This window comes from Camelus ferus, chromosome 5, assembly GCF_009834535.1.
Source record: "Camelus ferus isolate YT-003-E chromosome 5, BCGSAC_Cfer_1.0, whole genome shotgun sequence".
Classification (NCBI taxonomy): Eukaryota; Metazoa; Chordata; class Mammalia; order Artiodactyla; family Camelidae; genus Camelus; species Camelus ferus.
Window position 1 is genome coordinate 93518110 of NC_045700.1, and position 26206 is coordinate 93544315.

General features: G+C 49.8%; 1 protein-coding gene across 12 annotated transcripts in view; it reads left to right on the forward strand.

Annotated features, from left to right (window-relative positions):
- AGAP1 (ArfGAP with GTPase domain, ankyrin repeat and PH domain 1) overlaps positions 1-26206 on the forward strand; it is a 520168-nt gene that overhangs the window by 433342 nt on the left and 60620 nt on the right. For all 12 annotated transcript variants that reach the window (XM_032480554.1, XM_032480555.1, XM_032480556.1 and 9 more), the window contains 3 exons: positions 14836-14990; positions 17855-17945; positions 20516-20738. In XM_032480554.1, coding sequence (XP_032336445.1) covers positions 14836-14990; positions 17855-17945; positions 20516-20738 — 469 coding nt within the window. The remainder of the gene's footprint in view (positions 1-14835; positions 14991-17854; positions 17946-20515; positions 20739-26206) is intronic.

A 26206-nucleotide genomic window follows, 5' to 3' on the forward strand; every position in this document is an offset into this window, starting at 1 on the left:
GGAACGTAAACGAGTAAAGAAGAGATGTCTTGGGGAAGGAGGGGCGTGTCCTGGGTGTCGGGTCCATCCCCATCGTCTCGTCACGCTGTCGGTGACGCTCACACCCAAGGCCTCGCCGGTTCAGTAAAGCCCGAAGTCCTGACCCAGACCTGCCCAGAGAGCCTGCTTCTGTGGATCTGAAACTTGCCCCAGAGACAGGCCTGTGAAACCCGCTTGGGGTTCCCCTGCACAGAGCAGGGGGCCAAGTGGATGAAGTCATGGACTCAGAGGTGCCAGCACCGTGGTTCCAACCGGGCCCCACCGTGGAGAAACATAAGCCTCCCTTTGGAGAACGCATGTGGTGGGCACTGTCTGCCCCTCAGGCTCGGGTCAGGCCTCGTTCCCCCTTTGTCCCCCGAACCATCCCTTTTGTACGAGCAAACGCGAGCGAGCAGGCCTTTTGGGTGGCCGGCCTAACCCGGTGACCGACCTCCCCACCACCCGGCATCCACGCTCAGCTCTGAGATGTCCACCTGGTCCACGTCAAGTTAAATTTCAGGTGCTCGTTCCCACGCTGGTGCCTGAGAGCCTGCCGGGGTCTCCAGTTCCTGCCACGATGCTGGGGCCCGGTGCTGGGGCCCAGGACCCGGGCAGGTGGAAGGGCTGGCAGTCCGTCCAGGGGCTCAGACAAAGACCCTGATGCACACTTACATGTGGAATCTAAAAAAGTGACACAAATGAACTTATTTACAAAGCAGGAACAAACTCATAGACATAGAAGACAAACTCACGGTTACCAAAGGGAAGAGAGAGTAGGGGAGATAAATTAGGAGTTTGGGGTTAACATGTACACACTGCTGTTCTGTGTACGAGATCAATCGACAGCAGGTTCCACTGCAGAGCACCGGGAACTGTAGTCAGTGGCTTGTAATAACCTACAATGAAGAAGAGTATGAAAAGGAATATACATGTGTAACTGAATCACTATGCTGTCCACCAGAGACTAACACAGTGTTGTAAATCAACTATACTTCAATTTAAAAAAATAATAATATTGGAGCATTAAAAAAAAAAAAGATCCTGATGCAGAGTGAGGGAGGGTAAGTTCCACAAGCCCTGGTACCAGTGGGTTTCGTGGAGGGCGAGGCTACCTGGGATTTAGGGGCCCAGGAGCCACGCAGGCTGCAGGCTGAGGGGTTTCCTGCCATCCTGCCCTGTGTCTCCCAGCAACCCCTAAAGGAGGTCATACCCTTCACCTTTGACAAAAGGAGAAGCCAAGGCCCGGAAAAGGGCTGTCAGGAGCCCGGAGAAAGACAGAGACTGGGCCGGGCGCTTGGGTCCGAGGCGCAGCCCGGAGCCCGGACGCAGGCTCAGTGATGAACGGGGGCAGGATGAGGATGCCCCGGTCGGGACCGTGAGCTCAGCAGACGGCTGTCACCGCGGTGGAGGAGGAGGCCTGGGCCTCTGTGACTGACGGGCCGTGCCGCCCTTCTGAAGGACTTGCTGTGGTATCTGAATGCCTGGCCCGCCCCAGGCGCCCCGGCAGCCTCCCCAAGCCCTGTGTGCCTGCCGGGCCTGTGCAGGCCGCCGTCTGAGGCCTCCTTCCACGCTCGGCAAGGCCCTTCACCCGAAGTCTTCCACACACGTGCAGACAACTCCAGTTCTGAAACAGAGGCGTTCGTGAGAGGCGCTGAGCTCCGTGGCTTCACACCCTGACTCTGGTCCTGGCCTAGTGCCCACAGCCCCATGTCTTAGCTCGAACCTTGGGTCATTCCTGTGCCCTCTCAGTACCTCGATTTCCCCACCTGTAAGCTGGGGAGAAGATGCCACCTGCACAGGTTGTGGTGACGGTGAGGTAATCTCTCTTAGAGGCAGGTGACACGAGCCCACACTTGCCACCACCCCTGCTTCCAGAGCGCCACCAAGTCTGTCAGTCCAAGGGAATTGGGGTGCGTGAGCATCAAGTACGTAGCGAGGAGCAGAGGCTCGACAGGAGATGCTGCCCCTGCCCGTGTAAGAGGGATTTAAACATCAGACTTCCTTCTCCTAGGCTTTTTAAACTACCCCTTCAGTTCCATTTACTGCCATCATCTGAAGAGCCGTCGGATGTGGAAGTTTGGCGTTTGAGTCAGATGTGCCTGCGTCTGACCCCAGCTCTGCCACTGCTCAGCTGCATGAACTCCTGGGATCGCTGCATCTCTCCTCCCCTGCTTGGTTTTCTTTCTCCAAAACGGAGACCATAAAACCTACCTGGACGGACAACTGAAGAAGAAATTAAAAGAAGCAGGTGAAGCCTTTACCACGGAGCCTGGAGCACAGCGAGGGTGACCACTTTGGTCTCTGTGAAACTGCCATAAAGGCCTATTTAATAGAAAACCACCTCCAAGAACACACTGAGGAAAACCCACTTTTCGGCCCATGGAACGTGTCTGACAGGCACCGTCAGCCAAAGCAAGCATTGGTCGATGAGGAACCGCACCGGTGAAGGACGCACGCACATGAGTTCCGATTTAGGAAACCCTCTTCTGGGAACTAACTCCAGGATTGACTTTTTGGGGAGAGAAGCAAGACCGCTAGTATTCCCTCGACTTTTCAAAGAATGACAATACTGACAGTCACCCACGCCCTGAGCTGCAGCCGGAGGAGGACTGCAGGGGTGGCGGGAAGTGCGGAAGGGCCTGGAAGGGCGTGGAGCCTGCCTGCCCGCGTCTCCCTGTTCCCACCCTGGGCTCAGAGCAGAGGAACGGCCCTGGGCCCACCCAGCACCGCAGAGCCCCATGTCTCTGTGATGAGGAGAGCAGGGGACCCTCTGAAAAGTGACAAACGTTAGATTGCGTAACAGATGGTAAACATACAGAGCGCTGCTTAGAACTGGGTGAATTACAAGGGCTGCCTCTAGTATTTTTTTCTCTTTCTAGACCAAAAGCTTGGGCCTTGAGTTTTCCCGGGGTCCCTAGGCCTGAACAAGTACCAGGAAACGTGTTAAGACATATTCTACCTCCTGAGATGTTTTTGGTTTTGGATTTGATCATTTATTTTTCAGGACCTTTATTTTAGACTTCTTAATTTTTTTTTCTTTTAATTCTTATTTTTTAATGGAAGTGTAGTCTATGTGCAAGGTTAGTTTCAGGTGTATAACAAAGCAATTCAGTTATACGTACAGATTTTTTTTCAGACTCTTTTCCATTATAGGTTATTAGAAGAAACTGAATATATCCCTGTGCTATGCTGTAGGTTTTTGTTGTTTATTTGTTTTATACATAGTCATGTGTATCTGTTCATCCCAAACTCCTAATCCTTCCCCCTCTCCTTCCCCTCCCCCGCCGAGAACCACAGGTTTGGACTCCTTAGTTTAAGAGAGCACCTGGCACCCTGTGGTTCTGGAAGCTACAGCTAATGGAACAGACGTCCGTGGTGCCCGGCTCTCAGACTGCCCTCCCAGCTCTGTCTAATGTGTTTAGAAAATAAAAACCTCCTTTGTGTTTCATGAGCATCTTCCCATGATAACGTTTAGCAGTAAACAGTCCCAACTCTGTGACCTCCCTCTGGGGACTCACTTCTTTAGAGAATTAATTCTGTTCTTGTCCTAAATTAAGCCACAGTACAACACCTCTGTTGGACTCTGGGCTAAACAAAGATATTTACCAAATTGAGAGCTTGCAAAAATATTTACCTGACAACCCGAGTGTGTCTATAATGACCAAAAATAATGGATTTTTTTTCTTTGTTTGTAATGAACAACTTCTCAAGTGGGAGGAAGGCATGTTTTTAATGTTTTCTTTTTTGCCACAGGTCTTGGTTCTGCCAACCCTGGACCGTATTCTTTAGGCTCTCCTTCACATTATCTTTTCTTACAAAAATGAAAAATGAATAAAAACGGGCTTTCTATATTATGGTGGGTTTGGGCTGAAACCTTAAACGTGTCATTTTCATCATAATTGGGCAGAATATCTAAACCACATGCCTATTTAATATGTGCTTGGAAAGCAGAAATATTGAAGTATTTTACAAAATGTTTAGGTCTTAAAATTAGCATAAAAGCCTGGGGCTGTGTTTGACCCAGCTGGCGTCATCTCAGAGAGTGTAGAAGGTGCTGGACCCCGAGAGCGGCAGGTCAGCAGACACATTTCATCTCAGCTTCCAGCTTTGATACGTGGACAGTGTCTGCCTGGAGAACTGGACTAGGAGAGGTTCTGAGGCTTCCTCGGGTTCCTTGTGGTCAGTTATGACGGTCTGTCCTGACAAAAGAGAGGGAGGGGCAACATGCCTTTGTCGTCCCCGTCCGCTTGGTGTCCCCTTTGACCAAATTGCTGAGACCAGAAGGGGGACATGGGGGCTCCCCGGCTCCCGGTTAGTAGATGTCAGAGTGGGAAGGACAGGAGAGGGGAGTGCATTCCGGGAGCGAGGGCCTCCCAAGACCAGAAGGACATCGAGAAAAGACCACGCAGAGATTCAGGCAGAAACAGGAAGAAAGGCATTGCGAATCCTCAATTGTTACTGAGAAGAAGCTACCTGACCAATAGCTTGCGTTGCTGTTAACATACCCGTCAGGGTATGGTGGCGTTCCCTAAGACCAAAGTCCCAGTTCTGCAACAATCGAAGTCACAAGGGGAGAGGACGGCTGTTCCCTGCGAGCCCTGGCTGTCTTATTGCCAGATCATTTTCAGATGCTGATCACCTAGAAGACTCTGGGCTTGGTGGACCCTGGACTCTTTGGCCGCCTCTGCAAATGGACAGATGACCCCTCCACACTGGACACTGTCACCTCCACACCACTTAGTAACATGTTTCCATCGTGTGTTGGTCATTAACTGTGCCAGGAAGGACGCTTAGCCTCGTGGACAGGAACAAGCATCAGATGTCTGGGTTCCAGGTCTGTTGGGGAGCCCCGGAACGTGGGCTTGGATTCCTCATCCCACCCACAAAGAACATGGAGTGAGTGACCTCTGCAGAGACATCGAGTTCTTAGACGATCAGGAGAGAAACAGACCTACACGGCATCGCTGTACACATTCCGCCTGCATCTGGCAGGCATTTCTGAGTTGTTGTGCGTCGGGTCAGCACAAGGGTCTGGATCCTCGTGGCCTTTGCAGAAGCACAGAGCGATTGTTCTCACTCCATACCTCTTGCTGCCCGCCCGAGCTGGACGTATGCCTCTGTCTGTCTTCCTCCCCTTCCACCCTGTCCCCTAAAATGCGTCCTTGTCAGATGTCTCCTGTTGAAAACAACTTCTAAACGTAGAACATTTGCAGCTGCATTTAGCTAGCCCTTTAACCCTTTGTCTGCTAGGATTCCGCAAAAATAATTGATGACTGATTGGCCCATTAACCTTTAAAAAAAAAAAAAAGTTTGACAGCCCGGACTTGTGTAATGAGGAGGGATTCCTTGTGAAATCAGTCTGATGACTGAGTTGCTTGCCCCTGAGGAGGCGAAATTAGCCCCACGGGGCCTCGTCTGCATAGAAACTGGACGCAATTAGTGTAATATCCGGTGTTATTAATGTCGTTTGGAATAATTGGGCAGGTTGATTTCGACAGGTTCATGGTGCTAAAATACTATTATAGTGGACCTTTCCACAGCTAACCGTTAAACACGGCAAACTGTTTAAATCCCTGCGAGCCCAATCACAGAACTTTATTAAACAGCCAAGCCCCAGACTGTCGCGCCGCGAGACAACTCTTTCTTTCGGGCTCTGAGGGGTGGCAGGCTTTGGTTTTTCATGATTGGGGGCCGGGGGGGGGGGGTCGATGTTTGAATTGCGATGATCACCTATATGTCTAAAACCAAGAAACACCCTGTAGCGTAGGTGTCAGGAATTTCTACAACCTGAATTCCTGTTTTTACAGAATGAATTAGATACAAGCCGCTGCAAGTGTCACTAAGAATCGGTTTGCGTTAGTGAAATGAGACCACTTGAAACACAGTTGCCATCCGTGCCCACCTCACCCCCCACCCCCCGCCGAGCTCTCGTTCTTCACGTTGTGAATGAGGGTGACACTGGAGAGTGATGTGCGGTCTGTCTTTCTGACTGATGGCCCTCACACTGCTGATCATTGTTTTTATCATTTTTTATCTCGTTGCTGATACTAAAATATTGTCAGAGTGTCACTTCGTGATGTGACGGAATCCTTCTGGCCCCTTGGTGGGTCGAGCAAGGCTGTCTCCTCTGGCAGAAATTCTTGTTTGTGCGTGAGGAGGAACATGTTAATGTTCTGTCCTCACAGAAGAGGAGGTGATATTGGGGCCCCCACATCTACTGTTTGCTTAATGAGTGGTGTAGTCAGTGCAGTGATACAGGAAGATAAACCAGGCTCCAATCTAGAGATGTACCAGGTGTTAACCTGAGCAGGTAAGCAGGTGGCAGGTCGGCGGCCCCATCGGGGTGGGGCTCTGCTCCGCTGGATTAGTCAGGACTGGGTTTGCAAGTGACAGAAATGTGAAGGGATTTAGGCGGGGTGGCGGGGTGGGGAATATATTGGCTTATGCAGACAACTGTAGGACAGGCGGCTGGAGTGGGCTGCAGGGGTGCGAGCACCCAGGAGCCTGGCGGGTTTCAGGCCCTTCCCGTCCGTGCTTTCCTCTGCTTTCTCACCTGTCCATAGGTAGCAGAGGTGTCCCTTCCCATGGAGGGGGCACAGACACCTGTACCTCCGGGCTGTGTCTTGCCAGGTCCCAGATAAGAGGGATGGGGCTCTGTGACCTCACCTCAGGAAAACCTGGAGAAGGATACTTGGGCTACGTGCCCTACACTGAGACAGATCAGAGCAGCAAAGAGCATCCCTTGCTGATTGTTCTGGTGTAGATGGGACTGTCCCTTCTCCTGTGCTGAGCAGTCACTGGCCACAGAGCTGAGCACACAGGAGGATGGCAGCTGGAGTGTCCCCAGTTTCCAACTGCCACACCCGCGGCACCAAGTCCCCCGGCATTCTCCAGACACGACCAGTTAAAAAGCAATGTGACACTAGCCACAAGCTGGTTCGGGATTCCTGGGAAAATTACCTTTAAAAGACCTCACCGGCTTGCTCTTCTGACAGGAGTAATGGAAAATGAGAAAAAGTCCCTGGGAAGTGGGGAGGAGGCCCTTCCAGTTCCCACTGGACACCCTAAGAAAGCGCTTTTTTTTTTTTGTAACTCTTTGTTTGTTTTGAAAAAACAGCATTGCTAGCCACTTCAAGAGTCGGAAATGATTAAATTAGACAGTGCCTATGAAATCCTAGCATGTTTCCTGACACAGAATTGGAGCCCAGTGGTTTTGTTTTTAATATTTATTATTCCATGCAGTAGATTCAGTACAAAGAAATAAGGACTCCTTCATGGAAGGCATATGTAACGTGATTAAAAATGCAACTGCCCCATAAGCCTTATTCTTTTTTTTTTTTTTTAACTTTGGGAGGCAAAGTCATCAGGCAGATATAATTCAGTTCTGAAACTAACTGTAAGTGTTGTGTATTACTCTCCCTCAAAAAAAAAAAAAAAAAAAAAAAGACCCATAAAGACAGTATCCTGGGAAGCAGGAAGCCTTGAGCATAAGCTGGATCCATCGGTGTTGGTGGCGTGAACTGACTGCAGCTAAACTCTACGCTCAGACTTGACTCCCTGACTCAGGCAGTGAGTTATCCTAGCTGACCCGCTCCTGACAAAGACGTCTTTGCCAGGGCCTGAAATCCAAAAGGAGGCTAAGAGTAGCCCTGCTGTGGGGCTGTGTCTGCACTGAGGTGGCATGGGGGTTCCATCCCTCTGCCTCCCTGTCTTCTCAATTGTCAGCTGGACCCGTTCCTGAGGTAGACCAGATGTTCGCATTCACAGTTCAGCAAGAAGTCCACTAGTGTCCATCTGGGAGAGGCCAGCCCAGCATCAAAGGGACCATCAAAGGCCCCTTTATTTGGGAGCCGTTGCTGGACCCTGCGTGGACAAGCCTGGAGGGGTCATCTTTGCCTGTCTGGGGCTAGTTGAGCTGTTCAGTTAAAACAAAAATTCCCGAAAGAACTCTTGGCCAGCGATTCACTGCATAGTTATTGCTCAGAGCGAAGAGCTTTGACTGCAAGTCCCAACGCTCATACCCGCCCATGGCCAAGGGGGCCTGAGTGCACGTTTCATGCTCCTTAGAAATAGACAGCAGGTGCACAGGTCGCCACGGCCGTCACAGGTTATGGCTGCCGCTCACTTTGTCACCAAAGTGTTGGGGCTGGGATTCCGATTCACGTGTTTGTTTTTTGTGTAATTATGTGGGTTTCCAGCTTGACAGTCACCCCACAGGACTCCCCCTCTAAAAAGGAAACTATCCCAGATGAGTCGAGCTTGGGGCATTTGCACAGTCGGTTCCTAATTGGGCTGTGAAACATGGCTGTGCCTCCCAGCCATTCAGACCCATTCACCGGGCCCACCTTTCCATCCCAGCCTTTTCTCATCAGCTGCTGTCCACCAGGCCGGGGGCACAGGATGTCCTGCATCCATCTGCTCTTTGCTCTTCTGAGCCTTACTGGTGTTTCATTATCGTGAGCAGACCAGCCAGGGTTTCGTCTTCCAGACACGAAGCATGAATCCTCTCCACTCACTCTCTTGGGTTAATCCATCACTTCCAACGCAGTGTAGTATCTCCACTTCCCCACCTGTGACCAGTGACTCAGGCTCTGAGTGATCCTCTGTGTTATGACTTTTAGGAAATTATTTTGGCTTCTTCACAGTTCTCTATACCTCTCCTTTCCTACATCAGACGGAGAGAAATGAATTTGTAAACGCATATTTGAATGTGATTTCTCTTAGATTCTCATATACAGAAATGCAATGCTTGTTTCAGTGTATTGGTCTTATATCTTGCCCATTGGTAGCTGTTATTAGTATTTCTCATCACTTACACATTCCGTGGGGTTCCCTGTCAAAACAGTCATGTAGTCAGTGTTTGGCAGTTTGGTGTCTTTTATCTTTACAATCTCTGTATCTGTTCCTTTTCATCTCACTGCACTGGCCAGCAGGGCTGGTACCAGGACCATCTTGGCCTTGAGGGCCCTTCAAGTGATGTGAAATGATTGCTTCTAACATTTCATCCTTAAGAATAATCCTTCTGTGGGTTTGGATAGATACATATTGTCCATGGAAAGAGGGTTCCCTTTAATTCCTAGTTTGATAAAAGATTTTAATCACATTTATTAATAAATTTTCTTCCTCCTTCTTTCTTAGGGAGTTATACCTTCTACTTCTTTTCTTGTGGAGGTTGACCTTATAGCTTCATGTGTACCTAATTTACCAAAGTCTGAAGTTAGTTCTTACCTCCCCTGCAGATCAGTACAAAGTCCTGGGGCACTTTAACTCCAGTGTCCTCCCCTCCACTGTCATCTCTCCAGTATTTTGTACCTTCCCCAAATTAGACATGATCATGACCAGAATATTTGATATAACTTTTGTTTAGGTGTGTCCGCGTATTTATCTATTCATTTGCTTACCAACCCTTGAGTTCAAGCCTCCTTTCTAGAATATTCTGAAGTGTGTCTTTTAGTAGTTCTTTAGGGAAGGGCTCTTGGTAATTAGCTCTTTCATTTTTCTATATGAAAATATCCTTATTCCACTCTTGTTCTTGAAAGAGAGTTTCCTGGGTCCCTATTCCTGACTGACGTAGTTTTCTCTCGACTTTGCCCATACTGTTCTTCAATCTTGCAGCTCTGGTTGTTGATCTTGAGAAGTCTGCCATCCCTCTTACTGACATTCGTCTAAGAGCCGTCCGTCTTTTCATGCTTCGTGTTCCTAAGAGCTTTTTGTCTTTCATGTTCCACAGTGTCATAAACTTCCTTTTTGTAATCCCTCGTGGTAAATGTAGTGCCTCCTGTGTCTAGAATTCCATGTCGTTCCGCAGTCTGTTCCAGTCTTGCTATTTGTCTGGCAGTTAGGTGTATGTTGTACCTTCTGACTCTTCACGCCTCATCAGTTCTCTTCTACAGTGTTCCCCATCTTTTTTGTCTGTTCTGTGTTTTAGCAAGTTTCTCCAGATCTGTTGTCCACCAATAGTTCTCACCCAGCTCCTCTTTTAACCCATCCATGGAGGGTTTGTTTTTATAAAAAAAAAAAAATACATACATACATACATACATACATACATACATACATATAGTATTTCCAAAAGAACTACTTTTTCCTTTTTTTTTTTTTTTTTAGATCTGTCCAGTCAGTTTTCATAGACTCCTTTTGCTTGAAAGTTTAGTTAGGAGAGTCCTTTTTTTTTTTTTTTTTTTTTTTTTAATGTCTTCAAACATTCCACACATACCAGTTTTAAATTCTGTATCTGTAATTCTTTGAACAAAATCTATTCTCCTGTTTCCTGTGAGTTTACATATGGTTGGTCTTTGTCTGTGGGATGCTTTGCTGCAGAGAAGATGCCAGGAGCCAGAGGGCCCTGCAGAACTGGGAGCCCCTGTACTCCTTCCCCCCGGGACTGCAGATGTGGGGCTCTTAGGTTTCTCGCCCCCACCCTGTCATGACCTTGCTGCTGTTCCTCTTAGAGCCGCCTTCACTTCCGCAGGTGTTGAGCACTTAGCACTCACAGTGGTGGCTTCTCAGCTCATGCATTTGATCTGGGCAGGAGAGGAAGGGTAGGCTTGGGGCTTGGAGAACATGTCTCACTGCAATTCCATCAGTGCAATAAAAAGTATGTTTGGGGAGGCAAGGTCCTGCCACCAGTCTTGTCTGCCGTATTGTGGGGTGATCTGGTTGGGAAAAGAGGCTGGGTCACACCATTCATGGCCCTGGAAGCCAAGCCTAGGCCAATGGAGACATACTCATATGTTGGTGCCAGGAGAGAATGCCTCAGTATGTTCCACGGAAAACTCAGAAGGACCTGTTCGAGCTGAACCAGAGCCAGAGAAACAATCAGGCAAGGGCTGAAAACAGAAGGAAATGGAGAGGAAGGTACAGATGGAGGGATATTTGTAAACACTCTGACATCTAAGTGGTTAGAAGGCAGTGGGAAGAGGGAGAGGGTGGAATCAGGGAGACTTTGAAGTTTTATGACTAGAAATAGCATTGGAACCATTAATAGAAACAGATCCAACGAGGAGCATTTGAAGATTATAGCAGATCTATTTTATGCATGTTAATTTCGTGTGAGGACAAAATATTTGAAGAGAATCCAGTCAAAATTATTGGCTTTGGGGGTCAGAGATACAGATTTTAGAAATGTCCACATGTACTGGAAGTGACTACATTTTGGAAGGAAATGACCCTGGGAAGGTGGGTGGAGAGGAAGTGGGGAGGACTGTGAACTAAGTCTGGTCTATGCTTACCCCGACAGCTGCATGGAGAGGCTCCAGGAAGCAGAAAAAGAAGCAGTGATTTAAAAGATTGAAAGAAAAGTTGAATGTGGTGAGCAGGTGGCACACATGCCACGTGCACCCCTCCTTGTCCTGGGACAGACATCGCTAATTGATCACAGCACCCTTTCTCCAAGCGCCTGGAGTCAGCCTTGGAATCCTCAGCATGGGATTCCTGGCAGCTACTCAAAGCTCTCTAAGTTACAAAGGTTGAGAACCATCTTGCCTTGCTCGCATAGCATCAGAGTTGAATGGCCCCAGAATTGGAGGTTTGTGCAGCATCTTTGAGATGCTTTATTTCCTCCAAGCTTCCTCTGAAAAGGCCACACAACAGGGCCTTGAAGCCCTCAAAGGAGTGGAATCAAAAAGTTCCACCTGTGGGATCTCTGAGGGAGAGAGAATCTCTTGAAGGTAGAGACAGAAATGTTTAGTGACATAGAAAGAAGGAAATGTGTGTCCAGCATACGTGGAAGAAGAAGACGGTGGTGGAACTGATGTTTAAGGTGATTGAAATGCCACAGGATAGATAAGTGGAGGGAGAAGGCCACTGGAAATTGGCAAGAAATGAGTTCTGGTGGTCCCGTGATCACTTTTGCATGCGTAGGTAAATTTTGTTTACATAATTAATAGGGCAAAGCCAGACTTTACTTTGGCAACTTAATTTGAAAGTTTGGTCTTTGCATGAGGCATTGAGAGTATTTCAGCAGAGGATTCCTAGTTACCGCTACTGCAGTGGAATGAGGCCAAAAAATACAGATGTTCCCGTGCCACAGACCTCCGTTGTTGTGTCTGTTGCTTTGTATTTAATCATCTGGAAGTATGTGTGTCCCTGTCCCCATCACACAGAGACAGTCTCCTGCCTGCTGGAACCCTCGCACCCAGCATGGTACCCAGCAGTGGGGAGGGGCCCTGAACCGCCGTGACCACATCAGTGCAAAGCGAGTTGGTTCTTTCCCTGTAGGTCAGTGAATGTAGCTTATGATTCTGGCTAGAATTTTAAACAGGAAAGCTTTATGGCAGAGCAGTTGTGCAGAAATTTAACTGGGAAAAAAAGACCCGACAAGTCCTGATCGGAGGGAGATTAGAACGTGCGTTTGAATTTCCCAGGTTAGGGAAGGGTGCGCCCGTTCCGTGGCGCTCCTGATCCGCAGCTGCGTGCCCCGCCTGTGAATTTCACCAGGTCCCTCTGCTGGCCTGACCGGGACTTGTGCAGCCCCTACTTGCCTTCCCTGTCTGTTCCCTGGGATAGTTTTACATAAAAGAGATGAGTTTGGGGCACCAACTCACAAGAACCAGTGTAGAAAAGATTGCAGTTCATAGAATCAGGACAAAAAGCCCATGGATCAAGAAGGGAACCTTTTAAAATCGACAGAGGTAGCGTCTCAGCCAATAATTGTAAGATAATTATAGGTCGGCCATGAGGAAACCTATTTGAAAGTCAGATCTAATTTTTTAAACGACAATCTCCAGTGTCCAAGGGCATTCCTGGGGGTGGGCAGAGGGACCCGCAGGACCCCATCCACCCTTCCTCCTCCCTTTTTCACAGCAGGCGGTGGTGGTCTCTGACTCAAGAGCCCAGAGGATGGAAAAGTCCCTGGGGACTCCCTCACTTTCTAAACTCACACCACCAGCTCTTCCGAGCTCAGGAACCAGAGTGTGGGATGCTCGCATTCCCTGCAGGCAGGCGGGGGACTTCCTCCAAAGGCTCTGTGTCTCGGGGTTCAGCCCAGCTCCTCTCGTCTCCCCTTCGTGGGCCACCTTGTTCAGCCCCCTCCCGGAGCTGTTCTGGGTCTGCTGCATGTGAAGCCCAGCCTGGCCCCTTTCGAGGAGGTGGGGGCCTCACTCAGCCTCTGCACCCCAGCGCTCTCCCACAGCCCCGCAGTGCACCCTCGTCACAGGCGCTTTTAACTGCTGCTGGGAGAGCCACAGACCTTTGAGAAGCTGCTGGGAGCCGTGGACCCTCTTGTCAGAGAAGCGCGAGGCTGGGCGCACTCACCCAGCTTTGGGTGCTGTTCAGAGCACGTTCTGCAGGTTGAGACCCAGCCCACCGGCAGGTTAAATTCTAAAAAGGCAGTGGTGCTGATTTTACGTTGAACACGATACCGTTGTTATCAGAGTATATAAAGATTTCACGGAAAGGTGGCATGGCCCTGTTTCCGTGGCGCTCAGTGTTTGTTCAGGGGAGCGGTTGCCCAGACCTGGCGGTGTGTTGAGACAGACACAGGCATCCTGCCCCCACCCGCCTGGGATCACCTGGTCAGTGGGAGCATTTCTCAGCCACAGCAGTGGGAGCTGCTGCTTCTCTGAGACTGCAGAGGAGAAGGAGAGGACGGCTGGAGGTGGTTGCAGTTGCTTCAGTGACCAGCTGATGGAGCGTCCTTGTCTTAGAGGCCACAGGGCTCCTGGTGAGGCAGGGTTTTGGGGGAGCAGCCCAAATAAGGGGCAGGGCCAACCTGGGCAGCAAGGAGCTCTGCAGAGGTCAGGGATCGCGAGAGATGCTTGAGACAGCAGGTAGAGGAGCCAAGAGTGTGGGAGATGGAGGTCTCTGCAGTAGACGCGAGCATGCAGGATGGCCATGTGTGGATGACAGGTAATGAACTAAAGCAACGGTCAGCTAGGTGGGCCGCAGGTTATTTGTGTTAAGTTGCTCACCAGGGGATCGTGACACAGCTCGTTCAGCAACCAGTGATTGGAAATGACCGATCAGGAGAGATATGGTACCTAAGACTCTGGCTCCAGACTTCTTAGTGGTTGTTTATAACTGGTTGTGCTCTCGGGGTAGCCCCTCCCCTCCCTCCGCGTGTTCTGTGGCCACGGTGGGCGGCAGATGAGAACAGAGGACAAACGCCAGTGCTCGAGGGGGGATCCTGTGGCCCAGGCCCTTTGTGCACGTCACTGAGCCAGTGGGAAGCGCAGTGAAGAAGGTGGCTCCCCACCAACATTCTAAGGGTGAGGAAATGAGCCTCAGATAGGTTGAGAATTTATCCAGGCGGCAAGTGGTGTAGCAGGATTTGAATTCCACTCCCTCTCCCAGACTGAGGATGTGGAGCGGGAGACTGCCTCACTCTGCCCAGTCTTCTGCCCTAGAAGGACAGACGACATCCTCAGGCGTCCCTCTTGGCCACGGTGTATCTGTGACTTGGAGCACAGATGCGTATAAGAAAATTAAATGGCACCCTGGGATTAGCCGTACTCACTTGATTTTCATCCCACTGTAAATATCAGCGGCTGGCAATGAGTTACAATATTATGTCCCTGAGCTGCTTCCTCTGTGCCCAACACAGAGACACTGACATCACACACTGATGCTCATTTTTCCTCATCCCCTGAGCACCGATTGAAACCTGGCTAAGCCATGCTGGCTTTAAGGACCAATCTGGAGTGTTTGGAGGTCTGCGGATTCAGATCTCCGCCGTGCGGGCGGCGGGTCCTGTGTGTGCCTCGGCCCCATGCGGGCGCGATTGAACCCAAAGGCACTTTCATGCCCGAGGACTGGCAGAGGGCCGCGGTCTCATGAAAGCTAAACTCTTCATCCCATCCCCACCACTCTGTGTTTCAGAACAAGAAGAAAACTTTGAGTTTATCATTGTGTCCCTCACTGGCCAGACATGGCACTTTGAAGCCACCACCTATGAGGAGCGAGACGCGTGGGTCCAGGCCATCGAGAGCCAGATCCTGGCCAGCTTACAGTCGTGCGAGAGCAGCAAGAACAAGGTGAGACCCGGCATGAAGAGCCACTGATCCTGAAAGGGAACCGGGGCCCCAGGGAAGTGCCCAGGGGACGGGGGAGCAGGATGTGAGGCGTGTGTTTGGCAAGACGTGACTCCTTCTGAGCAGAAAGCTAAATAATTGAAAAGATAAAAGAAACATCGAGTCAATGTGTGTTCTGTGCCACATACCAGGATCCTAGCCCAACCACGTTTGGATGGCAGAATATCCCGTTTTAAATCTTGACTCTCAACTGATCCCAAGTGTAAGGCATTGACCTTTGATGGTAGATGATGGAGTCTTTTGGAACCTTGTGGCTTCTGTGTCCACACTGATTTTTGGTCTAGGCAGAATACACTCAGGAAAAGAGTGCACACACTTAAAAAGATGCACTGTTCCATTCTTATAAATGCCCTGAATTCAAATCCATAGCAGGTTAGAAAACTGACTCTCTGTACAGACGTCAGTGAAAAACGCATGCACGTATATGAGCGTGCGAGAAATTTAGGGAAGATAATGTGTCCATTTTCTAAACTCTGTTGATAAAGCCTGGTATGTGCTTTATTCAACTAGAGTTCGTTCTTACGCATCTGTTAAGCCAGGAAGAACAGACCGTAACCTGCGTATTCTGAGTTACTGCCCAGTGATGTTCCTTACACAAAGGTCATTTTTCCCATGTCCTTCTTCCCATCAGAGAGTCCTTCAAAGTCAGTGTTTTCATGCGTGGATATTTTTAACCCTTTCTCTAGGACACTTTTAAAGTCTTGGAGAGCACTTTGATCTTATCAAACTACGAACAACTAGAAGCCAAGAGAAAGGACATTGTCTACCAACCTGCAATTTCATTCGTAACCATTTAAAGAAATTCCTGCCAGTGATTTATGTTCAGCTTTGTCATTAAGAAGGGAGTCTGCCTTTCAGAAAGATGGAGTGTCTTATTTTATTACCCTCTTTAACCAGGGTAAACCAGACCACAGTCATTATTATTATAATGTAATTTGCCTCTCTTTTTTAAAGATGTTTTATACCCACAGTGGGGAGAATCGCTGCCTTTCATTTCTGAGCACCTTGGCTTTGCAGAGTCACGGCTGCAGATGTGGCTCTGAAGCAAACTCAGGGTGCTCTCAGGTCTCCTGACAGTGGGACCGAGGACGTGTGTCACCCACAAAATTCGGGAACTTAGTTTTGGAACAGGCATGGGGAGGGCACGTGTGGCCGAACAGACAAACGCATCTCCAAATTGTGCAGAAAATCACAGCATCTCAAGTCAGGCTGTGAATCCATGCCACACCGTGGGATTCAGGAAAGCGTGGGACAGCGTTACTCACCAGACTCCTCCCTGCCCTCTACTCTGTGAAAACAGACGGCTTCACGTCTGAGCCTGATGCGCCCGCCAGCCGTAAAACGCCGCCCCTTCTCTCTCACTACACATGTGCCCTCCTCGCGGCACTCTCCCTGGGAGGGGGGGCTCCCTGAGCACCGAGTATAGCAAACTCACACCTGTTCACCTTGGGCGCCTGCTGGACAGGCATGAGGGTGCACAGCATGGAAATACTATCCACAAGGAACAGCTGGAGGGGGAAACGGGCTACGCACTGTTCTGGCTGCCCGTGGATAATGCAGAGTGGGTAGCAACTGCAGACGGACGTATACATACATGTAGCATCGAGGTTATAGAGGCAGACGGAGGCAGACAGACACATCCCTGTTTGTGCGCATGCACACACACACATACGCACGCACTCCAGATGCCAATATAAATTGTTAAACACACTTTGAATATTTGGGCCAATATCTGACCAAAGGAGATAAAACCCCAGTGATGCATTATGCTAATCAGACAGTAGCAATTAATAAATGATAATTTATTATTAAGTAGCAAGCATGCAATTATTTCACACCAAACAATTTGACAGTAGTTCAGTTTCTGAATAACTTTTACATAAAAATCAAGCTTATTCTCAGTGTCCTCTAGAATTTATTTGGCTTTAGCCATTATATTAAATGTATAAGCCTTAAAACTATGTGTATCCTTTTATCCGGCACCCCTGTTTTGAGGAATTCATCCTTAGTAAATAATCACGAATTTGTGCAGAGACTTAGCAATAAGCATATTCTTCACAGCACTGTTCACAGTGGAGGAAAATTGGAGACAGCCTAAGTGTCTGTCAGAGAAAACTTCCCAAACAAGTCGTCGTAAGCGGAATATTCTGCAGCCATTTAAAATGATGATGCCGGAGCTTGTGTGATGGCACTGGAAGTGACACTGTCGTTAGGCTAAAAAGGCAGATTCCAAAGCAACATACACTGTGCTGGCTTTTTTTTAAGTGCATATGTGTGTATAGATGTGCTTAAAAAAAGGCTAGAGTACATATTAAAATGTTGATAAAACTGAACTGTGATAGTTTATCATTTTTTATGCTGTTCTTCACCCCCCCGTGTATTTTTTTTCACTTGCCTAGAGAAGACAGCTAAGTATACGCTGAAGCATCAATGCCTCCGCTACCCTCACACTCCTCGCGTCCCCCACCCTGGGGAGTGAGCGTGTTGCTATGACAACTGACAGAGTCTGGAAATGGGAAGTGACTCTCGGAGGCGAGTGGTGTGGGGGAGTCAGGAGCTGTGTCTCGGGGCTCTGAGCGCTCACATGACTAACCGTAACACGTGCGGTTTCCTCCTGTCGCACGAAGGGCTCTCCGTCAGCGGGCTTCCCCCCAGAGGCGTCTGAGGGGGAGGGGCTGCTGGAAACTGCCCTGATGCTGCATTTGCTCTCCGTCTATTTGATTTTTGCCCCAGGCCTTAACTAGCAGGTACGTCCGTTTCTCTCTGGGTTCTTATTTCTGCCTTTGTGTGTCTTCCTGTATGTCCAGTCCCGACTGACCAGCCAGAGCGAGGCCATGGCCTTGCAGTCGATACGGAACATCCGCGGGAACTCCCACTGCGTGGACTGCGATACCCAGAGTGAGTGTGAGCCCGGGACGGGGGCCTGGCCTGGGCAGGGGTGACGGGGTGGCCCCAGCCGGCACTGCGTCCGGCCCGCACCTGTCCTTCAGCAAAGAAGGTTAATTACCTGACTTAACGGCTCTTAAGGAGCTGAAATATTTTTGTTTGGACTTTAACTCGATACCCTTCACACGAAAGCCTCTCTGGCGACGCCGTTAAGTCTTGCTTGTGTGTTTCTTGGGCAGCCCCTGAGCCACGGTCACACTGAGGGCGGAGTCAGCCACCTGCCCGGATTCTCTGCCATATCCAGGACTCCGCCCTTGGCTTAATCAAGGATCGCGTGTTTGTTTGCTTTTTCCATAAAAATAGAGTACGGTTGGTTAGACCCCGTGCAGAGATTTCTGGGATTTGTTTTCTTCATTTTCAAAATCATAGCTTTTGGAGTTGGCCACCCAATGGTATCTTTTTTTTTTTTCATCTTAAATTGACTACACACTAGAGCGTTTGATAGAGCTGACAGGCTTCATAACTGCACTTCGGGCCCTGACACACCGTTTTACCTCCTGTTTTCTGCCGTCCGGGGAGTAACGCCACGTTCCCTTTGAGAAAGTTGTTCTGTCATTTCTCCCCTCGAGGTGAAGGCCTTACTTTTCATTCTCCACCTTCCAGCCCTGGCTGGTGCTGGGCACACTCAGTGAAGTGTGTCCGATCATGTATTTTGGTTGTTGTTAAGGTGTGTTTTGAGGAGGGGGACGTCCAGTTGGAATAAGATGAAAGGCGCTGATGTGATGTGGGCCCGGCTCCCCAAGCCTGGAGCCCAGGGGGCGAGGCCTGGACCGAGTGACCACAGGCCTGGGGCCATGGAGAAGGGTCATTAGGGACACAGCAACTCAGAGCAGACTTGGTGCAGGTAGCGGGCAGGATTTGAGCAGGTGACTGAAGGAGTCACTGTGAGTCGGGGACGCAGCAGGACTGGCAGCTGAGTCGCCCTGGTTTGTTCAGGAAAAGAGCAGTGGCCGCTCAGGAGGCTGGTCAGGTAGGATCTTCCAAGCAGGAAGAACCTGGGACTGTCGCAGACAGAAGGGAAGGGTCAGGCCACCTGTGAGAAGCCACGCGTCCGCAGGGCAGGAAGGAGGGGAGCACGGGGCCACATCCGCGGCCTCCAGGTGAGGGACCAGGTCTCCTCTTTGACTCCCAAGGGCCTGTGCCCACGGCCACCACGCGCTGCCTCTTTTCACTCTTGTGACTGTAATGGTTAGTGCTACCGTGGGTCCCCCTTAGTTGGGGGAGTGAAGAGTCTGAAGGGTCAAGTTCTACATCCCATGTCACAGGAAGAGCAAGTCGTGTATCAGGATTCAAACTCAGTGCCTGGCCGCCCTGCTGTGTCTTCTCAGAGGCCGGGGAAGGTGGCGGGGCTGAGGTCAAGGGCGTGAGAGATGACACCTTGGCAGGGGCGCTTTTATTATTACTGTTGTTCTGTTGTTATTATTTGGGACATTTGTTTCCTCTTCCCAACCAGACCGTCTCTGAGGTCACAGACCTCTTCTTGTGTCCCCCATGGTATCTCTCACGCCTTCCCACCTTTGTGTCATTTATAGACTGATTCAAAATAAACATGATGTCAGCTACCTGGTTCTCTGTTGACTCTTCAAGCGTACCTGGAGGAAATACTGATTATTCCTGCATGATTGAAGCCTCCAGTGCTCCCGTTGGTGGTGAAGGCCATTGACTGTCAAAGTCAGCGCCATCTTTGCTGATCAGCTGTAGATTTGGGTCCAAGGCCAGCCCTGGGCCCGAGTGCTCAGTCTCCCGACGATGTCAGCACAGGGAGGGGTCCCCCTCAGGGATCCCAGCGCTGTTCTCCGAACTCATTCGGCGTCCTCGGTGCAGGGTCACAGCCTAAACAGAACCCACTCCGTGCATCACGGTTGATCCTGCTGGTGGTACCCCAGCCAGAGGACCATGCTTGCCATCTCGGTAGCAGTGACAGATGGAGAAACAGAGTTGCTTTGGTCGTCACCCTTAAATAAGATCCCGAAAACCACACTTTGTGGTTGTGGTGCCTTTCTTTCGTCTGAAATTTGCAAGCATGCTCATCATGTCGCTGAAAACTTGGACGTGCCCCTAGTTGAAGAGTCGTCAGGAGGGACCGTACAGTTTTGGGAATGACTCCCCTGTCCCTCAGCACCCCTTCACTTTCCCTCTGTCAGCAGCTGTCCACAGTCGACGCCAAGTCATGCCTGATTGTTTTCCAAGTGCGTCTGCCCTCACTAGGGGAATGCTGCTGTGAAGTACGGAAAAGTGCATCTTTCTATCCAAACCAGTGCTTTCAGTTGTTTACTGTGTGGGAAATTCCAAGGCTTTGGCTAAAGTCAGATGTTTGAAAGTTGCACCAACAGTCAGATCTTTTGAGATGCCTAAAACAGTTCCAAGGACTGGCCAGGGAGCGTTTTCAAAGCCATGTGGTTCTAAGGAGGGACTGCTGGATGGGAAATCTGATTAACAGGGTTTCTTACTGAGACCTAAGGGCAGTGGGCATGAGTGACGATGGTCTGATGGCATGAGGTGCCCTGTTCCTCTTCCCACAGATCCCAACTGGGCCAGTTTGAACTTGGGAGCCCTCATGTGCATCGAGTGCTCAGGGATCCACCGGAATCTTGGCACCCACCTCTCTCGAGTCCGATCTCTGGACCTCGACGACTGGCCCATCGAGCTGATCAAGGTGATGTCATCCATCGGGAATGAGCTGGCCAACAGCGTCTGGGAGGAGAGCAGCCAGGGGCGGACGAAGCCCTCGCTGGACTCCACGAGGTAGGGACGTGGGAGGGCGTGTGGTTACGGGGCGTCTGCCAGCCGTCCCACGACCACGGTGGGAACTGCCCTCCCCACCTGTGGGAATGCTGACTAAACTGGGGCCCAAACGTCTGCGTTTAAAATCGGTCTTCAGCAGATGTGGATAATTCAGACTCCTTAATTTTTTATGTTTGTTTTTACACTTTGGGGATTCCTCTCCCTCTCTTAGGAATGTATTAGGCTTCTAACCTTATGAATATATCACTTTAATTAATACATTTCTAATAGGCGTAAGCTGTGCTGTTCACACTAATTATGAATTTTTGATTCTTTAGCTTCGTTATTCTTCTATCTTTGATAAGCACGGACTCATCAGCCCCCCTGACCCACACTAAGTCAGTTTATAGTAACCAAATATATTTTATTTTCTAAAATATATTTCTAACACATTTAATCAGCCAAATATGGGGTAACGTATGGTGGCTCCTCATTAATGTTAATTGTTACCCAGTGTAAAAAAACGCATTTATTTTGAGGCCATTTCGATTCTCATTTTTCATTTACAGCAATTAGAAACCGTTTTTGAGTACGCATGCATATTTAATGTACCTAAGAGGTGATAAAACGGCACATCTTCGGAGAAAGCCTCTTTCGCAGAGGCGGGATGGGCCAGCCCGCCTCTGCGGCTGCGTCCCCGCATCCCAGGCAGCGGTGGGGGGTGGGCGCAGCCTTGGCGGCTCGGGTGTCTGCGGGGGGCAGGGAGGGAAGACGTCGCCCGTCGTCAGAACCGATCTGTTCTGCCGGTGATCAGACAGCGTGGGAGCCCAGTGTCCATCTGTGGTCCGGCCGCAGGCGCGGGGCGGGAAATCGGTCTGTCCCGCTAAGCAGCTGCAATGTGGCAGACCAGTGGGCTCGATTTCATTAACTCTGAAAAATGAATTGGTGGTGCCCCCTTCGGTTCACTTGAGAGAATGAAGCTGTGATATTAACCCTGCTCTTTGATTAGGTGCTCTGCGGGGAGGGGGCGGGGGAGCAAGAAAGGGGCGCGAAGCGTGTGTGTTTAAAATTGCCTGGGTTGGCCCTCTGAGCGCTTTCTCCGTGAGTCATGTCTTGTAATATACATGTGGGCACCTCTTTTACCAACTGAAGAAATGATCCACTTTTACATCTTTTTAATCTGGACTTAACACTAATGAAGAAGTCAGCTGGGTCAGCAACTAGGGCTATTCTTTAAAAGATTAATCCGTGTTTTAATGCCTGTTTTCTCATACATGTGGTTTTCTTGGAAGTTATTTAGGTTTGAAAAACAAAAACGCTGGGAAACTGGATTGAATTTAATGTGTGAATGCAGAAAACGCTGAAATAAGTTGGGGAAAGATTAACCTTATACATTTTACGGTTTGTGTATAAAAGAGCATATAAACTATTTTTAATACCATGAAGTAGAAAAGTGTGTTTTTCCAGCTATCAAAATTAGAAACCATTTAGAAGGATCTGAAACAAAGATGTGGGTTAATTTTCTAGCTGGTAAATGCTTTATATTAATTTCATCTTCATAAGTGAAGACTTTCTCTGTAATGGTATGTCATAGTTCTAATTGGCAAATTTGAATTACACTTCTGAGTATGTAACTGTATTGTATACATTGTACCTTTACATTTTAGAGACATTTCAAAGTCTTCCTCGCTCCCAAGTGGAGTCACTGCAGTGAAGTCCCTGTGGTGAGGGTGATGTGGTTACATGGTGTTTCCAGAGGAAGCTTTGGAATTTCTAAATTCTGTCTATTTCTAAGAGGATAAACACCATAGAAAATTCAGTGTTTCTTTGTGCCTTTAGTCATTCTCCCAGAGAGTTTTGTTTTTAATGCAATTCAGCAAATCTTCACTGAGTATTAGATGATGATCACAAGCCTGCGGTGACTGGCGGCTGCTCAGGGGCAGCTGAGGATGCCAGGACGCAGTGGAATGCGTAGACAGGAGGGAGTTGGTATGCTCCAGAAGGTTCCTGGAGAAATGTCATCTAAGCAGGACTTTAAAATCTGGAGTGACTTCCAGACCTGGGGGTGTGGGGAGTGTATGTGGCAGAGGATGCGAGTGGCCTAGGCAGAGAAGGAGTACGGAAACCTCAGGGCCCTTGGGGAGCTGGACCCTTGGGTACAGTGAGGAGTTGGGGTGGGCAAGGCGTGGAAAGCTGGGGGTGGTGTTTTAACAGTGACTCTGGGGCGGGCAGAGGGTGAGGGGCTGGGTCTGTTTATGTGTTCGTGTATGTTTGACCTGCTCCCGAGAGGACTGAAGGCAGCCAGCGCGTCATAAGAAGGGATGGAGACAGGCGGGGAGGCCAGTTGGAAGGCTGAGGCCGGGGTGAATCATACGCAAAGTCACAGATATGCTCAAAAACAACTCAGCAGCACAGTGTGACAAGGATTCAGGCGCCTCCTCCTTCACCACCTCCCGCAGTTTCCTCAAATAGAAATACAAACTCAAAGTTTGGGCTAGAATGTCCCCGTGGAATCCAGTCTTCGATTGGAGGACGGATGGCTCGTCTGGGTCCTGCTTCTCCGAGACGAGGAAAGACACTCCCTCCCACCCGGCCCGCCTTGGTCTCTCTGCAGACCCTGCGACTGCTCATACAGACAGCTGGAGGGGTCTCTAACATGGCCCTGAGGTAATACTAAAAAGAAATATTTTAATATGCTTGTATTTCTATCCAAGGAAAAGCCAAGTGCAATATATCCAGTCTGATTCTTTGGAAAAGGGCCCAGCTGTTTTCGTGAGAAGCTTCGTCCAGTCTGTCTTGTTCAGAAGATTCATTCTGACAGTGGAATATAATTAGAAATGTGCCATTCCTCCCCCAGCGCGTGCGCGCACACACACACACGCACGCACGCACACATGCGCACACGCACACACGCGCGCGCACAGACTCAGGATCACGGGGAAGTAGAACACGGCAGATCTTTCTCCAAAGAAAGAACCGAAACCCCTTGCATTGGTGTTTCCCAGACCTGCAGGGGAGTTAGGGAAACGGGCGCCCAGATCAGCCGTCTGCCCTCCTGCTCGCTGTCCCCGCGCCCCTGATTAGGGCATCTCGGACGGCCGGTAATTGGTTCCAGTGATTCTCAGCTGCCCTGAGAACCGCCGTTCAAACTTGAACAGCATGGAGATCAATCGAAGCTGACGGCGGCAAAGCAGTATTGACTTCCCATTCCTAAACCGGGGAATCGTTAGTCAAGAAAAGCATCTTTTAATTACTCCCAGGAAGGAGGAAAAAAATCTTTCTGGATGGATTCTGCAACAACCACCATTTTTTCCTGGTGCATTCGATATTAAATTTATTGTCGCAGGCGGGGGAGAGGATGCCCTTCGCCCCCCTCTGTGATGGAGGTTTAATTTGGAAAAAGGAGCAGATAGAGGAGATCGATGCCGTAACAATTAACTACATCTGGGGTGGAATCAGAGTTCCCCTCTAATCGCTATTGATACCATTTAAGCACACACTTAAAATATTGATTGTGAACGGGGCGGCTGAAGTGGGAGAGAGGTGGTCCCAGTGGACAGAGCTCACTGGATGCTGGGGGCTCACGGAGGGGCAGTGCACTGTCTGCAGGACAGTCAGCACTGGAGTTTGTGGGCTGCCCCTTACTCTGTGTTGTCACGTGGGGTTGGACACGGGGGCCTGGGGCAGCCCCGCAGGGCTCTGGTTCCAGTGTCAGGACACAGCTCCGAGGGAGAGAAATGAAAGCAGTCACGTGCAGATTTCTCGAGTGAAGGAACGCACGAGTGAGTGAGTCAAAGAGGGAACTGGTCTGTTTGGAGTACACAGCCCAGGAGGGTCTTGCTCCCTCAGAGCCTCGGAATTCTTCGTGTGTTCGTGAGTGCAGTCCCAGCACACGGCAAAGACATCTCGGCCAACCTCCGTGTACACCCTCTCACCCTGGGCCTCCATGGTGTTTCCGGAGCCAGTCTGCATCACCACGGGGGGTCCTTCTTCATCCTTATCCCCCTTTCACTAAGAAGCTTTTTGGATTGACCCCAGGGAAAATAATTTCCTGCTGGGACCCAGCGGAGCCCTCCGGTGCCACGTCCCTCTGGGCAGGAGCCAGACCCTGCTGGGCTGAGCTGCATTCTCCCTGCATCTTCCATCACTGTGTCTCCGAGTTGAGGCCTTTGGCCCAGGAGGGTCTGCAGGGACCCGTGGCTGTTTGCATTTCAGTGCAGGTAGCCTATTTATGTGGAGGTCCGGGGGCCTGCCAATTTGGTCTAGGAAATCAAAGGAACCTAGAGTGAAGCGCTGTGGTCCCCATTCCATGAAAGAGCCCTTGGGAGAAGCTCGAAGCCCAGCTGAAATCACCCGTCACCTCTTTGATTCCACCCGGAAGGGAGCCGAGTCAGCTGATGGAGAATGCATGTTCTTCCCTCCCTTGGCATCCTTTCTCTGGTTTCCGTTATTTGCAAGTTCACCTGCGCCCCTAAACTCCCCTCTTGTCTTTAACCTATAAAAAGATGTCACTTCGGGAGAAAGATTTGGGGCCAGACGTCAGAAACCCGCGTGGGAGAGACGGGCCTTGCACCTCCTGGCGGAGCGAGTCTGCCGGGGACCGAGCGCCGCCTCCTTTTGATCTCTGAACGCCACTTTCTTCTTATTTATGCACATGGAGATATTGATAAAGGGGACATGTATCCAAACTGAAAATAATTGGATCCCCACTGCCAACTCTGAGATATTAAAAGCAGCACCACTTGGCCACGTCTCTGTCTCGTTAGGTTTGATCATAAGATCACAATATAGTAATCTCAGGCTCAAATTTCTGGCATAAAGATGCACTGATCCAAACGGGGCCTCTGGGAGCATGAGGACCCACGCAGCCCCAGGATTGTCTCATCTTATTATTTTTCAACAGTCCTTGGGCCCGCCGAGGTCAGTGTTTTGTCTCTTTTGAGTGTTCCTCTATGCTTGACACCTTTTCCTATTTTCTTTCCTTAAAAAAAAATTTTAAAAAAGAAAAAAGAAAAATGGGCAGGGGGAGAAATGGGGGGGAGAGGACTTTGCCGTGATGACCAGAACCCATCTGCAGTTCGGTGGCATCTGCTCCCCACATGTCACTTCCCTCATTAACAAGCAATTGAATTAATTAAATGCTACTCAGAACACGCATAACAAGCTACCGGCAGTGTCCAAATTAGCACTGATAATCAAGGATGATTTCCTTTATTATCCTGCTAAGTGGTGTGCAGACTCTGATCTCCCTGTCTGCCCTCATCTATTTACATACCCCCAGCTTCTGCCTTTGGAAGCGGAGGTTATCTTACCTACTTAATTTGCCACGATCACCGAGCATGGCGGATTGATGCCCTGCCCCCGCCGCCACCGCCACCGCGCAGCCCCCTCCCCGCCTGCCCTCCCCCAGCCCCAGCCTTTGTATCTCAAGCTCACTGATAAATTAAAGGCCACCCCTGTGGTCTCTCAAGTGAGTAATAGAGGCAGAA